We start from the raw sequence: 18,965 nt of genomic DNA, 5'->3' as shown, positions 1-18,965 counted from the left end.
ATAATGGGAATGCCTTTTGAAGCTTCCTTGTTCCCTGAAGAATGGGGGTCCACTTCTGCAGTATCCTTTGGACAAGAGTTCACAATCCTTAACGCAGTTAAAATGCTGGAGATCAGTGCCAAAATGTTCCTCTTTCCTAAAGAGTTATACTATTGTTGAATCTTCATCTTCTGAGGATCATTTACCTTCCCCTCCTGGGAGCCCACAGGAGAAAAGGGATCTGAATCATCCCTGATCAGGAGCCATCTCTAGATTCCTGTAATTTACAGCAAAGGGGAGGGGTTTTCAGAAATCTCCCTTGCTTGCTGGAGTACTTTTATGGGGTGGCTGCATGCTGGGGCCCCAAAAGAGGGCAGTCCCCTAAGTTTTTGGAGGGCAAAAAATGCCCCATGCATCAGCACCACAAATTCTGATGATAAAATCTTTTTTCACATAAGGCAGCTATGGCGGGAGAGAAGAGCAAGAAAGAAAGCAAGTGCATGAGAAAAAGAGAGACACATTGATGACTCTGAGTACTCACAAGGCCCATCTTGATTCACCTAGGGAACTAGATAGTTACTACCCTGGAAAGTCCTTAGACCCTCTAATGGTATTGGGATCACCCACAGGAAAACTCAATTGGGGATTCCTGGGAGATAAGCTTCCACTGTAAAAATCAATCCTTCGAGACTGTTGTCCCTGGTGCAAAAAGAGCTCCAATCCACCAGGCCAGGGCTGAATCTAGGCGCTGGGAGTATGCATGACCAGTCCTTACATGTCCACAGTTACAGGAGACCGTGATTAATGGCAACAGCCTGGGGTCACACTTCCCTTATAGCCCAGAGGGAGGTCATAAAAAAAAAAAAAGGTGTGCCATGTCTCCATCAAATGATGGGAGGGGAAATTCCATGTCTAAAGACAGGTATAGCAGGAAGAAAAGGAAATAAGGTTTGAAAGTCTATTTGAAATGAGACTTTAAAAAAAAAGAGTGTTGTATGCCACTATTAAAATATTTCTACCTATAAAAAAAGTTCATGAAAATTTTGAACTTTCAGGGAAAAAAAAAAAAAAAAGACAAAAAAGGGTTGAGTTTGCCCAAGTTTGAAACCTACAATCAGTAGCACCAATTGTGAAGACTTCAACCATTAGCAATTAAACTGGGATAGATTTTTTCTCAGACATGATCAATAATCTCTCAATCACATTATTAAACAATTAGCAGGCTCAGTTATGAAGCATTTTTCCCTCAAGAACATAATGAGAATCCCTTTATCAAGCTCTTAAAAAAATGACATTATGTTTATTCTAGGATTTAAACACTGCTCACCAACACCACACAATTAGATCTTGAAATTATATTCCATACTAATCATAAGTCTTTATGTTAATATTTAAAATGTGACATTTCATATTAGTAAATGCAAGACCGCTTTATGTGTCATTATGAAACAACTTTAGAACTTCTGACACATACCTAATTGGATAATAGTGATCACAAAGGAGAGTCAATTGGGGAATGCTTAAGTTTATTTAAAACAGGACTCCCCACCCCTCATTTCAAGCATTTCATAACAGGAAAGTGATATTTTTAAAACGGAAGGTTTAATCCTTTTTTGGCCAGGGTTTAAAAGGGTTCATATTCCCAATGTGATCAGATGGTGGGATGGTAACCCCTCCCTCATGTTGTACAGGTTCTCAATCTCACTCAAAAGACCAGGGGATCATCCTTGGCTCATGGCTCAGACTTTACAGCCAACCTTAAAAAAAATAAATAGATAAAAATAAAATAAAGGCCCAAGAAGCAACGAGATGCTCCATAATTATACTTTGATGAGGACCAATGTTAACTTTCTAAGTAAAAAAATGTCAGGTCCAGCAATGGCCTCCACATTCTACTTTTTCTCCCCAGTGGGGGAAAAAAGGATGCAAGTTCAAAAACTTCCAGCTCTGTGACGTAGCAGAAAATCACCAGTTATAAGGACTATGGTATTGCTTGGGTATATGAACAATAGTGAATTTATTTACCATTTCACTCCAGGGAAGCAATGATCTGGTACAAATTCCGTTTTGTAAAACCTTAATATTAAAGTATATTTTGTTACTTGTAGCAAATTTATAGCAAATTACAACAATGGAATTTAAAAAAAACTGAAGCCAACACCAAGCAAGCATGGATGTATGAATATTCCTAACCTGCAAAATGATTCCTCCACATTATATCAGCGAAACTCATTGGTGGGCCACTGGGAGGGTAGTGTTTACCTTTCAGAGGCTCATGATCAGTCCTTATCATATCCATTAAGGAATTCTCCAAAGAGTGCAAGTTAAAAGCATCATAGGGCCTATTCCGGTCCTAGAAGAAAAAAGTGAACAGAAACAGAAATACAAGAATAACAACATTATAGTAGTTACTTAACCAAGAACATTTCCAGCATACTAACACAAAATTAACTCAGCGCCCCACACCAGAATTCTCGCTTACAAAGAGCATTTTTCTTTTTTTGTATGTGCAAAATAAAAATTTGTGGTGGTGGTGGGGAGGGGAGAGGAATCAGCTTTGATACGTTAATGGTAAAATGGTATGGCTCATGCATAAAATCTTTCCTTAACAAAATGGAATGAGAGGGGAAATATAATTGTGACCTATAAACAAGACAACAGCAAATCAATTGGACCAGTCAGGAGAAATGAGACCTTTTTGATTCATTTTTAAGACTGGATGTATGAGTGGTTAGGAATTTAGAGCGTTATTAGTTATGAAGAAATAGCTTTGAACTGAAAAATATGCATAAACAAACATCTGAAAAAGCTGTATGAATGTGTCCTACAATTAAAAGCCTCTTACAAACATTAAGTATCATAAAACTACATTTACATTTTCTTACATTACTTTTAAAATGTGTACATCTCAGAAGCATTAGATATAAAAAGAGAGTTTTCCTTAGTACATGTCAGAACGTTACCATATCTTACAATTTTTCTTATTTACTTTTAATTCATTAAATACACAGTCCTTCAATCATTAATACTAACTGGTATTGACTACTGCAACTCACTTTATGATGGATTCCCTTTATCAACGATTCGACCATTACAATTAATACAAAACGCAGCAGCCTGGCTACTATCTAACACAAGACCATATGATCATATTTTTCCAATTCTATTTAATTTACACTGACTACCAGTCAAATGGCGCATAAAATATAAAATTTTAACTATCTTACACAACCTCATATATAAGAACAATAATGACTGGTTATCTGTTAGCCTTCATTTATACACCCCAGCTAGAAATCTAAGATCGAAGAATCAGTTCCTATCGCAAATCTTCTCACCAAGAATAACCAGGCTAGTCACAAATCATGGATGTGCATTTTCCATCACAGGACCCATCCTTTGGAATTCAATACCCCTTACATTGAGAATCCTAAGTGATCCCAAGGAATTTAACAAAGCACTTAAATATTTATTCAGTCAGGCTTTTGCAGACTTATGCAATTCAAAGTACACACAGCTCCTTTCCTTGCTTTATCCTTTTCCCCTCCAAGTATGTTTCTTGATATGATTGTATTGATTTTATTGTATTTTGTTATGTTTTATATCTTGATTTATCTTATTTTATGTTTGTGGCTTCGACAACTTTTTTATGAATGTTCTATTGTAACCCACCCTGAACTTTGATGGGCACGGGATATAAATTCCGTTTAAATAAATAAAAAATTAATGTGATACCTATTCCAGATTTAGTTGCAAATCTAAAACTAAAGCCTATAGAATTAATCTGTGACCTGTATTTTTACAGGTATCATGCTCGCCCCATGATCAGTTTTGCATAAACTGCACGGTGGTACATTTCCTTTACTAGTCTTAACCATACATCTGGTACAAAAATTCCACTTCTGTGAACTAGCCACATGAGATTCTGTATGGCTCAGATGTTAAGTCTGCTTTAAAAACCGTATTTATGCCTTAAAACATGATGCTGTAATACCAGTTTTAGAATTAATGAAAAAAGAATCACATAAAGCTAAGTAATGGGATGCAAGATCATTAGTGAACATCTCTATACGTTCCTCAAAGACTAATTAGAGCATCTATATGGTTTAGACCACTCCAAAATATTAAACTTCCTGATTGTTCTTTTAAGCTATACTGCTGCCTCAAGTATTTATCTTTTTCCATGTTTTGAAATAAAATGCTGTGAAAAAATCCAAGGAAGCAGAGAGCCTAAAATTTGGCACCTACCATAATCCTAGGACAGTCAAGAGCCTCTGTGGCCTATGGCTGCTCCCACCTCCAGCCATACAGGGGGGTAGGGGGGGAACGTTTAAGTGTAATTAAAGAAAATAAACTTTAAAAAATATTTCTCTTTTGCTCACGTTTTCTAAATATTTTGCTTTCTTGACCTGTTGGGTAAAATCTTACAAAATGTACATAAAAACTAGACACCTAATATCTTTTTGACAACTACTGACCCAAATTAGATGTCTAATATTTTCACAACACCCCTAATTCTACATCTAGGTATCTCAGATATCTAACTAGAAATCTGAATGTGTGGGTCCATTTTAGATATCCAAATTAAAGTATCCAAGTAGAAAGATGGCTTGCCTGGGAATTTTTCTTTTTTAATGTTTATCCATTTTAGAAAATAAAAAGTATAATTAGTTTGGCTGTATATGTTTTAAGATGTATTTAAAAAAACCTCTCATTCAGTTTCACATAGCCTCTGCTGTAACCAATTCATAGGATTTGCATAAAAGCCTCTTTTTTGTGATAATCCTATTTCTGTATTCAGACACTAATTTTTATTAGAATTGTTTCATCACCACTTAATTTGGAGCCAAGCAGCACAATATTTTTGCTCCAAGTGAGAGCTTTCTATTTTTATGGACCCCTCATCAGGGTTTATAATTATCAACCCATTTATGCATTTGTACCCCTAGTAGGTTACCATACTATGACTATTTCTTCACTAAAAAATTTGGAACTAGTTCCAACTGATGACTGTTTTCATCCTCTTTGAAATCTGAAATCATTCAAAAGACTTCAGCAAAGGTTTCATTTGATTTTCCTGCTGGCAGCAGTCCTCAACATATTTTCTTCAACTACATGTTAACTTACTGGCACAATAAACTAGTTTTAAAAATATGACATTTAGTTATGCAATTTGGAAATGGTTATATATTTATACGGATATATATATATAAGTTGTAAAATTAACAAGCTATCCTTCAAGTATAATATATTCAGCATAGGATTCAAACTTCTAATAAGTACTCAGACAATGAGGGTCCAAGTTTTGGCCCCTTATTATGTAAGATATACATATATGATTTTTCCCAGGACAACATGAGCTAATCATTTTCTCTCGTACAGGTATTTTTATTTCCATTTTCTTTATAACCTAATTTATATTTTTAAACCTGGCCATGGTTAGTATAAATTATTTAAACTTTATGATGATTATCTGTAATATTTTCTGATAATACGGATTAGCAGTAGTTAATTCAAAGATTCATCTTGATTATAAATATGCCACATTTGTATAAATCTGTTTCTGTTCAGTTACCCAATAGTGCTTTTGTATAGCTAAATGTTTGGAAATACATTTTTGCAGACATTCAAAACATGCCAATTAAAATGGCATGAATGCATAAAATTAATTCCAGTAGATGCTTAATAAAGTATTCCAATACTATGAAAAATCTACTTTTTGATGTGTAAACATATGAGTTTATATAAAAAGATATTTTCACATCAAGACTGACGTCTAGTAATTTCTTAAAATTCACTCAAGGAAGAGATTAAGTGTTCTTTAGATATACAAACGTGAGAGACAAAACACCAAAGTGGGAATAAAAAAAGAAAGTGAACAAGAGATTAATGTAGGAGAGGTCCGTCAAAAAGGCAGAAATCTTAAATAAGGTCTTTTTCTCAGTATTTGTGGAAGGAGGGGAAATGGATCTAAGATGGCAAACGACATTGGTAAAAGTAAAATGATTATAAATCTAGTCATAGAGGACATGACATTTGAAGTACTTGCAAAATTGAGAGTGGATAAAGCCATGGGATTCAATGGAATACTATGAGCTCAAGAACATGATCAGGTTAATATCTTAAATGTTATTCTAGCTAGTACTAGTAGCCAGTGAAGCTCTTGCAACATGGATGTGGCCTCTCCTTATGCAAACTACCCAGAAACCATCAAATAAGAGAGATTGAGATGTGATGGTATTTTTGCACCCCATGATTGAGACAAGGAAAAAACGAGGAGCCACAAAAATTCTAACTCCAAAGAAGAAAAGAATGATAAATAAAGTTAAGGACGAAAAGAAAAAGGGTGTTTCCAAGGAGGAGCCTGGGAAGGGAGTGAGGGACTAGGTTCTACCCTCTTTCCAGAAAGATCACATTTTAGTAAAAGGATAAAAGGGAGATTAGTAAGCAGAAAGGGATGAGGGAGACTATGGCTGGAGAAGCGGGAAGCTGCCATATAACCCACTAAAGGGTATTCACAATAATGTAGGGTGGGGGGAATATGACAGACATTTGCATAAGCAGCAAACCTTTTTCAGAGGAAAGAATGCTCTAGAGTAAGAGGTCACAGTATGAGATTCCAGGGAAATAGATCATGAGCAACCTCAGGAAGGGTGATGGTTGCACAGAACAGCCTCCCATTGGAAGTGGTTCAAACAAAAGCAGTAATGGGATTCAACTAATTCGGAGATACGCACTGAAAATCCTTAGTTGTGAAGACACAAGGGGAAAGCCAGAGAGATCAACTCATGCCTATGGCACCTGTAGCAGGAATGACACCAAGTAAACTAGATAGGCCTAATGTCCTCATTTACTATCATTTTTAAATATGTAGGATGACAGATAACTGGAATAGCCTATCAACAAAGGTAAGGATCAATCAAAACTGTGACATAATTCAAGTAGGCTTAGGGCAAATAAAGAAGATCGTGACGGAACAAAGTTAGGAGACTAAAGAACTGAAACCCAACCATCATTACTTCAACAGCATAGGCAAGGAGAAAACAAGGCAAAGGAAAAAAAAATAAAAAAAGCACAAGCTAGTGAAACACTGCAGGCCACAGGGTATTCAAGTGAGAGCCAGTAGCCTAAAACTCTCCAGACACTAACTGGGGTGATGCCAGCAGGTTGATAGTGGCCAGGAACCACCTAGTAAAGCCACATTCTTTCCCTTTAATAATTAAAACATTTTAAATGTTTTAATGTCTCAGTTTCACACCCTACCCTTTCACTCGCATTTCTCACTATTAGCATCAAGTCTTTGGATCAAATTCAGAATCAAAATTAAAGTCTCTCAACATTCTTCTCTTGTAATCTCCTCATCTTTACTGCAATCCATAACCACTACCTATGGCCCTTCATTCTCTCTTCTACATTCAAGTACCTTTAGTACCTGAATGTAACTCACCTTCAGCTACAATGGAAAAGCACAAGCTACATACACTAAAGAAATATTCTGAGGCTCAGGATTCTTCTCTTGTCCTTAAACTTATGTTTTTACAGATTGCTCCCTCCTCGTGGAACCATTTACCTCCTTTTATTCATTTTTCCCATCCCTCTTCATATAAAAAAAAAGTGATGGAAACTTTTTTTTTTTTTTTTTAGTTTAGATATCTACTTCCACTTCTGTAAGAAATTAAATTTTGTTCTTCTGGTCAACAAATAGTTTTAATCTAAGAACAAATGACTTCTCCATCCTTTTAAAAACATCCCCTCATCTCACATGGTTCTCATGTACCCCCATATCATGGCTCTCTTCCTTGGGCATTGATGGGAAACCTGCAGAGCCGTTTCATAAGGAATATTTGTTCCTCGTTTCATAAGGAATAATTGTTCCTCGTTTTCTATGTAATGCTCGCAAGCACTATTATATTGTTCCATGTTCTTTGTTCCATGTAATGCTACTAGGCAAGTTGAATTGCTTTACTGTAAACCGGTTTGATTTGCATCCAATGCAAGAAGATCGGTATATAAAAAACCATAAATAAATAAATAAAGTTAGTAGATCATATCTGTCTGTATATCATTACTGCTAACTACCTGACACCCATGGAAATTCCTTGGAGACCCCTATAAATCGCTCTCTCCCAGCCCCAGCATAGCCTGCCCTCCTGCTCCAAGCCTTAATAAAGCCCTCTGCCACTCCCACCACCAGCAACCTCAGGAACAGCAAAACCTGCCTTCCTTTCCCCCAGCCCCAAAAGTAGTACAGCCACTCTTTGAAATTCCCCAGAAGCTCTGATTTATTATCCTCCCTCTCCTCAGCAGTTCCAGCAGAGCCTGCACTCCCCTTCCAGTAAAGCCTGTCTCCATCAGCTCGAGGCCCGGTCACTCTAGCCTCCAGAGATCAGACTCACTGTCTGAGGGCTAAATGCTCTTTGTACCAGTGCACATATACAACTTCTCACCAACTGGTAGATCATCATGCATGTGTCACTCGGTGCAAAAGACTGAATAGTCTCCCTCTCACTGCGGAACTACTGTTTGCATCTTAATTTTGTTAAGTTGTTAGCGATTTAAAATGTCTAAGGGAGTAAGGATGTTTAAACTAAACTAATCTAAAACTACTTTTAATCTGTTGGTATATTTTATATTTGTCTGTCAGTGATCCTCCAGAGGCCACAATTAATCTACTTATAACTCCTGGTTACACATCTTATTGACTCTTGTTTTGAACTAATTTCCTGTAATTGTATCAAAGAAATAAATCTGTTGACATTTTATAGGACGTGGTATTTTGGTACATGTCTTCTGATCTTCTGTTGCTGGAAAAGAACAGGTGCTGTGGAAGCTGAAGCCCCAGCTTACTATGTCCTCTTGATTCCTCTGCTGAAGGAAATATGCACATGAATCTTCAGGTCCTCTGCTGCTGGAAAGAGGGCAGAAGCTGAAACCTAAATGCCTTGCAGTATTCTCAGTTCTTTTCTGCAGCTGATGAAAGAAGTATGTAAACAAGCCTTCCAGTTCTCTGTTGCTGGAAAGATAGCAGGGATTGTGAAGGCTGAAGCCTAGATGGCTCTCAGTGTCCTCTGGAGTCCTCTTCTGGGGCTGCTGGGAGAAGTATGCAGATGAGCCTTCCAGTTCTCTGCTGCTGATAGACTCTACCTGCCCCCTAATAGGGTGATTCAATATCGGCACGTGTTTAAGTGAGGCTCATGATTGAGCGCACACTCCCTTAACGTGCACAGATCCACCTTTCCGGGGCACCAAATGCTAAATGCAAATGGGCTGCCTCAGTAAAAAGGAGGCACATGGGAAAACTGCACACTAGCGCCTGGGAGAGGTGGCTGTCAGACACTTAGGAAAACAGACGCTCAATTTTAGAGCGTCCGTTTTCCTAATCTGACCACCGCACACTTTTTTTTTTTTTTTTTAGTTCCTCCGACTGTTCGATGTAAAACGCCTCCCCAGGCGTCTGTTTGCGTTACAATGTGAACCGATGTGATATCCCTGATGAATGTCGGTCTATAAAAATTTTAAATAAATAAATAAAATAAATAATATCACCACGATATTAAATCAGAGGAAGTCTGAGAAGATTCAGTGCGATTGGACAATTTACAAGAAAGGACTGAAGACATGGAGAGGTCTCTGACTCAAGATGCGCAAAAGACAGACTGGAGAGGTCAAATAAAATACTAATAGAAAAGCAAAACTATTTAGAAAATTGCAACTCTCTCAATATTAGGATCACTGGGTTTCCAGAAGGCATAGAAAGACGTGATCCTGTATCATTCTTTGCAAAATGGCTGCTGAAAGATTTTGATACGCAGAACCCACTAAGGAAGGCTTAAGGTGGACAGCACATAGAGCTTTGGTTCCAAAGCCCGCTGAAAATGCTAGATCCAGGGCAACAATTCTATGGTTCCATAATTTTACCAACAAAGTGAAAGTCAGGGAGGCTACCAGACAAAAATGAGAACTGACCTTTCACAAGAAACAGATATATCTTAAGATTTTTCTATTCACATTCAGAAAAAAAGATGAGCTTCATTGATGTGAAAAACACAAGATGAGACAGCACAGTATGCAATCTGCACTGCTTTTCCCAGCAAAAATGAAGGTGACATGTTGGAAAGGTCACCATATTTAAGAAGATGGAAAAAGCAATGAAAAAATGTGTTCAGGACCTTGAGATATAAAACAGCCAGCTCTAATGCAGAGAGAAGGTTGAAGGTGCTTAGACTGGGGGGAGGGGGGACGGACACTGCTTTCAAATGAGAGAGGTGGCTGGGAAGGGATTTGGTTGATATTTTTGGTTTATGAATATTTGCCTGGATTTTTGGATGGAGAGGGGCAAGTAGATGCATCAAATACTATTGTACTTGTGGAAAATGGGAGTATTTACACGGGTGGCGACAAAAGCTGATGGAGGAGCATTTCCTGCCTCAATCTGGAGGCAGGACATAGACATGAAAAGAAATGTGATGACATCGCTCAGAGAAATGTAACTGAAGTTTAGCCGTGGTAGCATGGAGAGAGCTGGAAAAGGAGAGCATTCCACACAGATGGGAACCACTGTGAATTAAGTTTGGACTCTGATGAGGGAGAAATTCACAAGTGGCTTCCCAGGGAAGAGAGATCCCTGAATAGTTGCAAATTAAAGGTTAATGGCATCAGATCCCAGCTCCAGTTCCAATTGAGCTGGAACACCAGAAAAGCGCAGAAGAGAACTGCTAGGCCAAAAATATAAATTTAACAAATGCTTAAATATTGTAATAAAAAACATGATTAATATATTCCCAGCCAATATCACTATTGAGACTTAAACAACCATCATACTCAAGGTCATGGACCATCTGTCATGTGCAACTGTGTAACAGTATCCCAAAATTTCACTCTCATGTACCTCTGTAGCACTACAGAGTATAACCCTTCCCAGTAGATTTTAAAGACTGGACATCTAACAAGTTTCAATTTTTTTGGTTCACATGAATAGATTCCATCTTAACATATTTTCACCTCAGATTCACACATCTGGCTGGAACTTCTCACAATGTACAGAGAATCAAATGGGATTAAGGAGATTAAAAAAAAATAAAAAAAGAGGCAGATTTCAAATCTAACCCATGTACATTAGGACAATACACTCTTTCTTCCAAACAAGTAGAGTGTACAAATCAACAAGACAATGTTCTGCTCATGAAGAGCAGCACCGATAGAAAATATTTTTTAAAAGGATCAAACACGTCTCCTTGTTTCTTTGCATTAAAAAGCAGCTGAACTTTTCAATTTGAGAACCAACAAATTATAATGCCCATTTTCACAGCTGCAAGTTATCTTATAGGATTACAACTGATTGAACTCAGAGAATACTTTAGGTCAGGGCCACCAGAGTTTTTTCAAGAGGCTTTATCGGCATGAACAGTGCTCAGTACTGAATAGCTTAAAAGCTGGCATGCGTGCTTTCCATTTCATTTACTAATGCTAATATACTACTTAATACCATTAACTGTGGATTTAAATAGCCACATCCAAGATACTTAAGTCAGCACTAGGAAAGAGTCATCTGCTTTATTCAGTTACAAAACCTGGTTAGCCTGTTTTACTGCAACAGTACTCAGCTTTGACAGTTGATTTGGCACTTTCACTAGCCAAACCAGTAGAACTAACATATACAATAGATTTGAACAGGGTACAGTGTTTACTGTCAAACTGCCAATGACTACCAGGAATTCAAATTTGACGACAAAGCTTTTAAATGTCACTGGTTCGTTTCTTGCCCCACTTGGGCCCTAGCTGAAATGACATACATTTGGAGATTTACGTTGGTCTATTATTGAGCACATATACGTAATCAAAAAGGAGGCAACAGGCTCTTTTCAATTACAGTGAGCAATATTGGATATTCACTGTCAATACAGTGCAACCATATAGTATGAATGAAATGGTGGTATGGCTGTCAATATAGTTTAGTGGTGTTATCATTTGTATCAGTTGGCTCTACAAAAAAAGAAAGAAATCACATTGTATTATGCAGTGTTTAAATTCAGTGTTTAAATGCAGTGTTTAAATGCATTGCTTTATACAGGGATCCAGTTATTACAAAGATACCCCTGAAGTAGTTTAGATGAAACATGGAACTTGTGTCAGAGGATGAAAATGTGGGACAATGCAATTATCATCAAGCATAATTTTGAATATTTTGGACAGTACATTAGACAGTGCTAAAGAAGTGTAAGCATCTTTTGAATGTTCATGGCAAAAATAAAAAAACAAAAAGTGAGGTATGACTTGGTAAGACACTTATGATTAAAACAAGAGCTGTAGCCATGAAATAAGTTTGGCATTGTGCTCAGTATTATGAAGGTCTCAACTCTTTTTCTACATGGATATAGTTTGGTGGTTTTATCGGGTTGTTAGTGTCTATATTACTACCACAGGTTTTTTTTCTGGAATGTTACAAAAATGATACACACACTACTGAAGCATAAACTATTCATAACAATTATAAAGGAGAGGGCCAGCAATACAGAAAGCTCTATTACAGGACTTAGCCAGATGCCAAACTCATACTGAGAGAACACCGAGATTAGCCTTCTCAGATGGTCTTAACCTTTTAGGTGCCAACGTTCCACAAGTGTAACATTTTTTCCATATACTTTTAATTACTTGCAAAATTTTTTATACCATATTTATACCATATTTGGGTCTAGTTAACTTAAGTTATGTAAAAAGGGGCATCAGGAAATAATTCCTTCAATGAGCAGGATCTAAAAGGTTAATACTGTTTTCAAATAACTTGGAATCTGATGGCGATTCTCTTCTGGATTTATATGCATCTTTAAATTGCCAAAACAGTAAGAAACCTCGGAGTATGATAACCTGATGGTGACCTCTGAGGTATGGCAGCATCTGAAGTGGAGTCTGCATGTACCCCCATGTGGGAGAAGGACATGATGGAGAAAGCTGGGGCAGAGATTGGAGGAGCTAGATCACGTGAAACCTTGTATGAAGAGGACCCCCTGCTGCTACAGACTGTTGTGCTGGTTGAGTGGAAACTACAGATGAGCAGAAAAGCATCACAACTTTGCCTGTACCAAGGATTTAGGCACATGGAAGACCTGAAATTCAACTGGATAACAGAAGAAGTTGGTGAAAGGGTGGAGGAGAGATGAGAGATGATTTAAAGGCTCTCTTAGTAACATATAAGTTTTCTCCAGGAAGTTTTGAAAATTCTATTTGTTAAAACATTCTTTGTACCAGCACCTAAGAGAGTGGGGAGATCATTACAGGCTCAGGGAGATAATCAACTGCCTTTGTGACAGATAAGGAGGCAATATGGAGATTTAGCAATAAAGACCTACAGTACTTTGGCTATAATATTTGTGTCCCATATCTATTGGACTACAGAGATCAGGAAGAAAATATTTCTTGCTTTACATTCTCAAGTTACTTCATTAGGAGGTATATTCTTACTTGAATTCCCCTTTAAGTGTGCCACCAAGCTTCAGGGAAATAGTTAGGTTTTCATGGAACCTGTACAACTAGAGTGCTTTAAGGGCAGTATTAGTTCACAGTCTATATCATCTTCTCTGCTTCCTGCAATTTAAGATCTCTTTCTGACTTACGTAGTAGAGAGTTCATTGAGAATTGGTTATATTTAACTAGGAGAAATATAAGGGGACCTTTTTTTTCCTTGATTCAAATGTAAGGTTGTTTATACCTTCACCACGTTAAAAGTAAGGAAAGGTTTAGCAATGGGAGCTTCCAGAGATATAGAATATATGGTTTTTTTATATCAATTTTCCTGGTCCATCCCAAAAACGGTGAAGCTATCTAAAATGTATACAGGTGTCTCCATGAGGCACTAGGAGAAGTCATCAAACAGAGGAGTAAGGGAAAGACAGCAACTGGCTGCGCTTCTCCAGGGGTACTAGCAGAGTGGTTTTGTCTTTCCTTTCCATATGGAAAGTCTCTTTCTCCCTCAGCTAGCTGGAGTGAGTTCCAGGAGGGACTCAGAGCAATGCCTAGGAGGGGGAATATTCCCAGGTCTTAGAAATAGAAACTTGCCCTTTCTGCAGTGTTCACCAACAAGGTATTTGAGTACTTCCAAGTGGGAGAAAAGGATTTCAAGTTCCATTTAGTGTTCAAAGGAAGAGGAAGACAATATAGAATAAAGGAGGTCCTAATTCCTGTACTTGTTACTCAAGTAGCCTGAGAAACTGACTTCTTATGTTTTGATTTTTTTCTCTTCTGTTTGAGACTATCAACAATTTGAATGATGTGTGAAGAACTGATCTCTTGTACTTTTCTATTTTGTATTGCTTTGGAACCCACGGGACTTTCTGTGGACTTGTTTATCACAAGACTGAATGTGATTCCCTTGAGCTTTACAACTTTGTTCTCCCCCTTGGAAGAATCCTGATGCAGAACTACAGTCAGGTTTTCCTCAACCTCTGCAGCTACTGAAGGTGGCCCCTTGCATATCTCTACGAGCTAAAAGGGTAGCAAGTATCCTTCCCCCCCCCCCCCCCTTTCTTTTCCTGTGTTTATATTTTGCTGGAACCCTTCCCATGTTCTTCTCTTCTTTTATTTCAGGGTTCTACTTGTAGCTCATAGAAATATTTGCATGCTATATTTTTTCTGGAATTGTGTGTTTCGACTTTGGGCTCATAATAATGGACCATTTATTCTGTACTTGTATTTTGTGAAAATTCTCAACTAAAAAAAAAAAAATAAGGCACTCTGAAAAACTGTCTATCTTCTCCCTGCCCAGATGTTTCAGAGTAACTTCCATTAAGCTCCAAAATACATGACATAAAAAATGCCATGCTGGGTCAAACCAAGGTCCTTCGAGCCCAGGATCCTATCTCCAACAGTGGCCAATTCCAGTCACAAGTTCCAGCAGATCCCACAAAGGAAATATTTCTTGTTACTCACTCTCGGGGATAGCAATAGCTTTCTTTAGTCTACCTGGCTAATAATGTTTTATGGACTTTTCTTCCGAAAACCTATCCAAACCTCTTAAACCCTGCTATACTAGTCACCTTAACCATGCCCCTGGCAATAAATTCCACAGTTTGACTGTAGGTAGAGTGAAAACATACTTGTCACCACTTGTTTTGAATCTGATGGTTGTTAGTTTCAATGAGGATTCCCCTTGTTTTAGTATTATTTGAAAGCAAAAAAAAAAAAAGCAGAGATTGTTTCAACTAGTCTAATTTAAAGCTGGCTTTCTGTGCGTAAAACTTGCTGTATAAATTAGACACTAATTTCTCCTGGGTAATTGCTCAGAAACAGTATGCATATTTTTCTCTCTCTCTTTTTTTCTGGAAATTAGAACTCCGGTGGAAATTTTTGGTAAAGTGGTGTTTTGAACAGTAGTAGTGGAAAAAAGTTCATGCTGAGATTTTTTAAGAGCTTAAGTTTAGAACTTAAGCATTCACGTTGCTATTACAGATACATATAGTTTAAGTATTTCAGTTCTCAAGTTTGGTCTGACCCAATATGACAATCTTATGTTCTTATATAAGTAGAAGTGTAGTCATGTATTCAAGTCATTTTGTATTTTTTTTTCTCTCTGGCATATTATAAGTAGTAAAATTATTCAAAATCCCCACCACTCTAATATACACCGATTAACGACGCAACCATTACATGACCTTCATACTAGGCATCATTGTGCGGCAACACATGCCTTATTTCACTCTGCCTTATTTATAATCATTGGTCAGTCCTTAATTTTTTTCATATTTTTTGTGCTTGAAAAATAAAGTGCTCCGTGAATTTAAAACTGTTTCATCAAACGTTAACTTTTCCAAATTCTCCAATAAGCATGATAGAATTACTTAGCTTGTCAATCTTTTTTAGAATTTGTAGTCCGAAGTTCTTCACATCCGAAGGTTTTTAGCAATGTGTCATATCTTCACATTGCTATACTGTGTCCGTGCCCGACACTGTACAATGTTTTGGACGTTGTCCTCCTTCCTCAAGGGCGATATTCTGCGCCATAAACATACAAATATTGCAACATGAATAATCACTCTTTAGATGGTAACCAAGTCCCAACGTGTATACCGCTACTTACTCAATTTTCCAGCATGGCTCTCAGCGTTTTTTTGACCTTCTCTTCCGGTTATGTGTTTCCCGCCACCATTTTTAAACCCCCTGTCTTATGTGACGTATGAACTACGTCACTTCTGGTATTATAATGAATACCACTCAATCATACTGTTCAAGCCCGATGGGATCACAGTATGCATCCAGAAGATCCATTGTTGCTCCTTAAGGTTTAACAAAAAATTAGGATCGCCACCTCGCTTGTGCACTGTAACTACTTCTAACACTCGCCATTGTAGCTGTTGAAAAGTATGTTGCTTTTCTTGGCAGTGAGCCACCACTGGAGCCATAATTTTTCCAGTGGCTATGCACTTGGTTGGGACTTGGTTACCATCTAAAGAGTGATTATTCATGTTGCAATATTTGTATGTTTATGGCGCAGAATATCGCCCTTGAGGAAGGACGACAACGTCCGAAACATTGTACAGTGTCGGGCACGGACACAGTATAGCAACGTGAAGATATGACACATTGCTAAAAACCTTCGGATGTGAAGAACTTCGGACTACAAATTCTAAAAAAGATTGACAAGCTAAGTAATTCTATCATGCTTATTGGAGAATTTGGAAAAGTTAACGTTTGATGAAACAGTTTTAAATTCACGGAGCACTTTATTTTTCAAGCACAAAAAATATGAAAAAAAATTAAGGACTGACCAATGATTACAAATAAGGCAGAGTGAAATAAGGCATGTGTTGCCGCACATTACCAGGCTAATAACTGCCTAGGACAAACCTATGTTTTGTATCTTACAGTTTTTGTTGATTTATATATTTATCTCTCTCTAATTGTTTCTTAGTTTAAACTCTGCACTGTCTTCCATTGCCCAGGTTTTATGCTCCCTGTTTAATGTAACTTTACTTTCTACCTTGATGTTAATTGGTTTCCCCTCAGTTACATTGTAAACCGGTACGATAAGACCTAGTCTTGAGCATCGGTATAGGAAAAGAAATTAAATAAATTAAATAAATAGTATGAAGGTCATGTAATGGTTGCGTCGTTAATCGGTGTATATTAGAGTGGTGGGTATTTTGAATAATATTGCTAGTGAGGATTGATTCCCAACTCGAACAGAAATTGGGTGCCGATCGAAGGGGGTTTAACTGTTGGCACAATATTATCCAGAGATCGACACGAAGATGTGGTCCAACGTGTATAGCTATTCAGACCAACAAATTGCCCAAGCCCTTCAAGGACACCTCCTGTTAGAAGATCATGAGGTCGCTAGTGAAATACATACCTGGGATCAATTACTCACTGAAAAAAAGCGCTTAACTCGTTTGGAGTTGCATTCGGCAACTCTTTTGCAATATGTGAAATCTGAAATGATACCGCGAGGCCTCCGGATGAGCATAGAGCCTTCTATCTATGCAGATGACAAAGAATTTGTAGATCGGTGGATAAAAATTTTAAATAAATGTTCGCTTGATATCATGTTATTCTTAATTGAAACCACGAATAAAATAGCAGAAACAGCTCGGAACGATGGAGATGTCATTAAACAAGCATTACAGCGTTCAGAATCTCTAGAAATCTATGATCAACATTTACAAGAAATGAACCAGACTTTGGAAAAATTTCGTTCAGATTTAAAGCAGAGCAAGATTGAAAAATTCCAACGGGATGAAAAAAGATTACGCCACGGGGCAAATATACATTTGGCAACGAAAGAAAAATGTTCCTCCTAGAAAAGTAGCATTCGCAGGTTCCTCTGAGGACATGTCTTCATCAACATCTGAAGAAGAGGGAACATATACTGCACCTGTACCTCAACAAGAGAATATATATCAGCAGAGAGGTAGAAGGAATTATCGATCATCATATCGATCACAAAATAGGAGGTTTTTTTCGGACAACACGCCAACCATCAGCTCCGGATATAGGCGAGCGCCCGTGGACCAGGTCACAAACCAAGCATCCAACATAATAAACTTATCAGAAATAACTTTATCTGATATACAACTACAAGTTTTGTCAAAAGGTTTATCGTTTGTACCGTATCAAGCGTACGATGCATTTGTGTGTCGTCGTTTTTTGTATACATTTTTCAGAAATTTACAACTACGATTGTTTTTTTCAATGTTAGATATACAAAGGGATTGTTCATTAGTATTTCCAAAATCGAGCTGGTTACCTTCGGGTAATGTGGATGCTGCAATAATGTTTGGATTACTTACCTGGTAATCCCCTTTTCCTTAGTGTAGACAGATGGACTCAGTACGAGTGGGATAGTATCCGCGTGCTAGCAGTTGGAGACGGATCTGACGTCAGCACGGGGTATATAGCCCCACAGGAAGCGCAGCGATTCAGTAATCTTCCTTGCAAAAGCTGTTATGGATGTGTGTACTGACGCTCAGTGAAAAGTGGAAAGTGAAAACAGGATTCCCCTGACCGACTGACTGTGGCTGGAGACCGCCAGCATTCACAACCGGAAAGCGCAGAGACTGGTAGAGTGTACGCACTCATGTAAACAAATGCCCGGCGTACCCGGAACCGGTGAAACCCATGTGCACAGGCAGCAGGGCGGGATGCTGAGTCCATCTGTCTACACTAAGGAAAAGGGGATTACCAGGTAAGTAATCCAAACATTTCCTGGCGTGTAGCCAGATGGACTCAGTACGAGTGGGATGTACAAAAGCTTTACTCCCCGCCGGGGCGGGCGGCTGCCTGAGGACCATGTAGTACCGCCCTTGCAAAAGCCGAGTCCTCCCTGGCCTGGACATCCAGACGGTAGAACCTGGAAAAGGTATGAAGGGAGGACCACGTCGCTGCTTTACAGATTTCAGTCGGCGACAGCATCCCGGATTCAGCCCAAGATGCTGCTTGCGCTCTGGTAGAATGAGCCTTAACCTGTAGAGGCGGCGCCTTCCCAGCCTCCACGTAGG

The 18,965-nt window shown here is 38.2% G+C and overlaps 1 protein-coding gene across 15 annotated transcripts in view; it reads right to left on the bottom strand.

The window, feature by feature from the left end:
• The window catches only part of CPEB3 (cytoplasmic polyadenylation element binding protein 3), a 436,394-nt gene that overhangs the window by 280,873 nt on the left and 136,556 nt on the right, over positions 1-18,965 (bottom strand). For 11 of the 15 annotated variants that reach the window (XM_029609927.1, XM_029609929.1, XM_029609925.1 and 8 more), the window contains one exon: positions 2,173-2,332. In XM_029609927.1, the coding sequence (XP_029465787.1) occupies positions 2,173-2,332 (160 nt within the window). The remainder of the gene's footprint in view (positions 1-2,172; positions 2,333-18,965) is intronic. The other 4 variants (XM_029609932.1, XM_029609936.1, XM_029609933.1 and 1 more) reach the window with 1 other exon arrangement.

The sequence above is a fragment of the Rhinatrema bivittatum genome, chromosome 7 (genome assembly GCF_901001135.1).
Source record: "Rhinatrema bivittatum chromosome 7, aRhiBiv1.1, whole genome shotgun sequence".
NCBI lineage: Eukaryota > Metazoa > Chordata > Amphibia > Gymnophiona > Rhinatrematidae > Rhinatrema > Rhinatrema bivittatum.
This window is presented reverse-complemented; position numbering and strand designations above follow the sequence as displayed.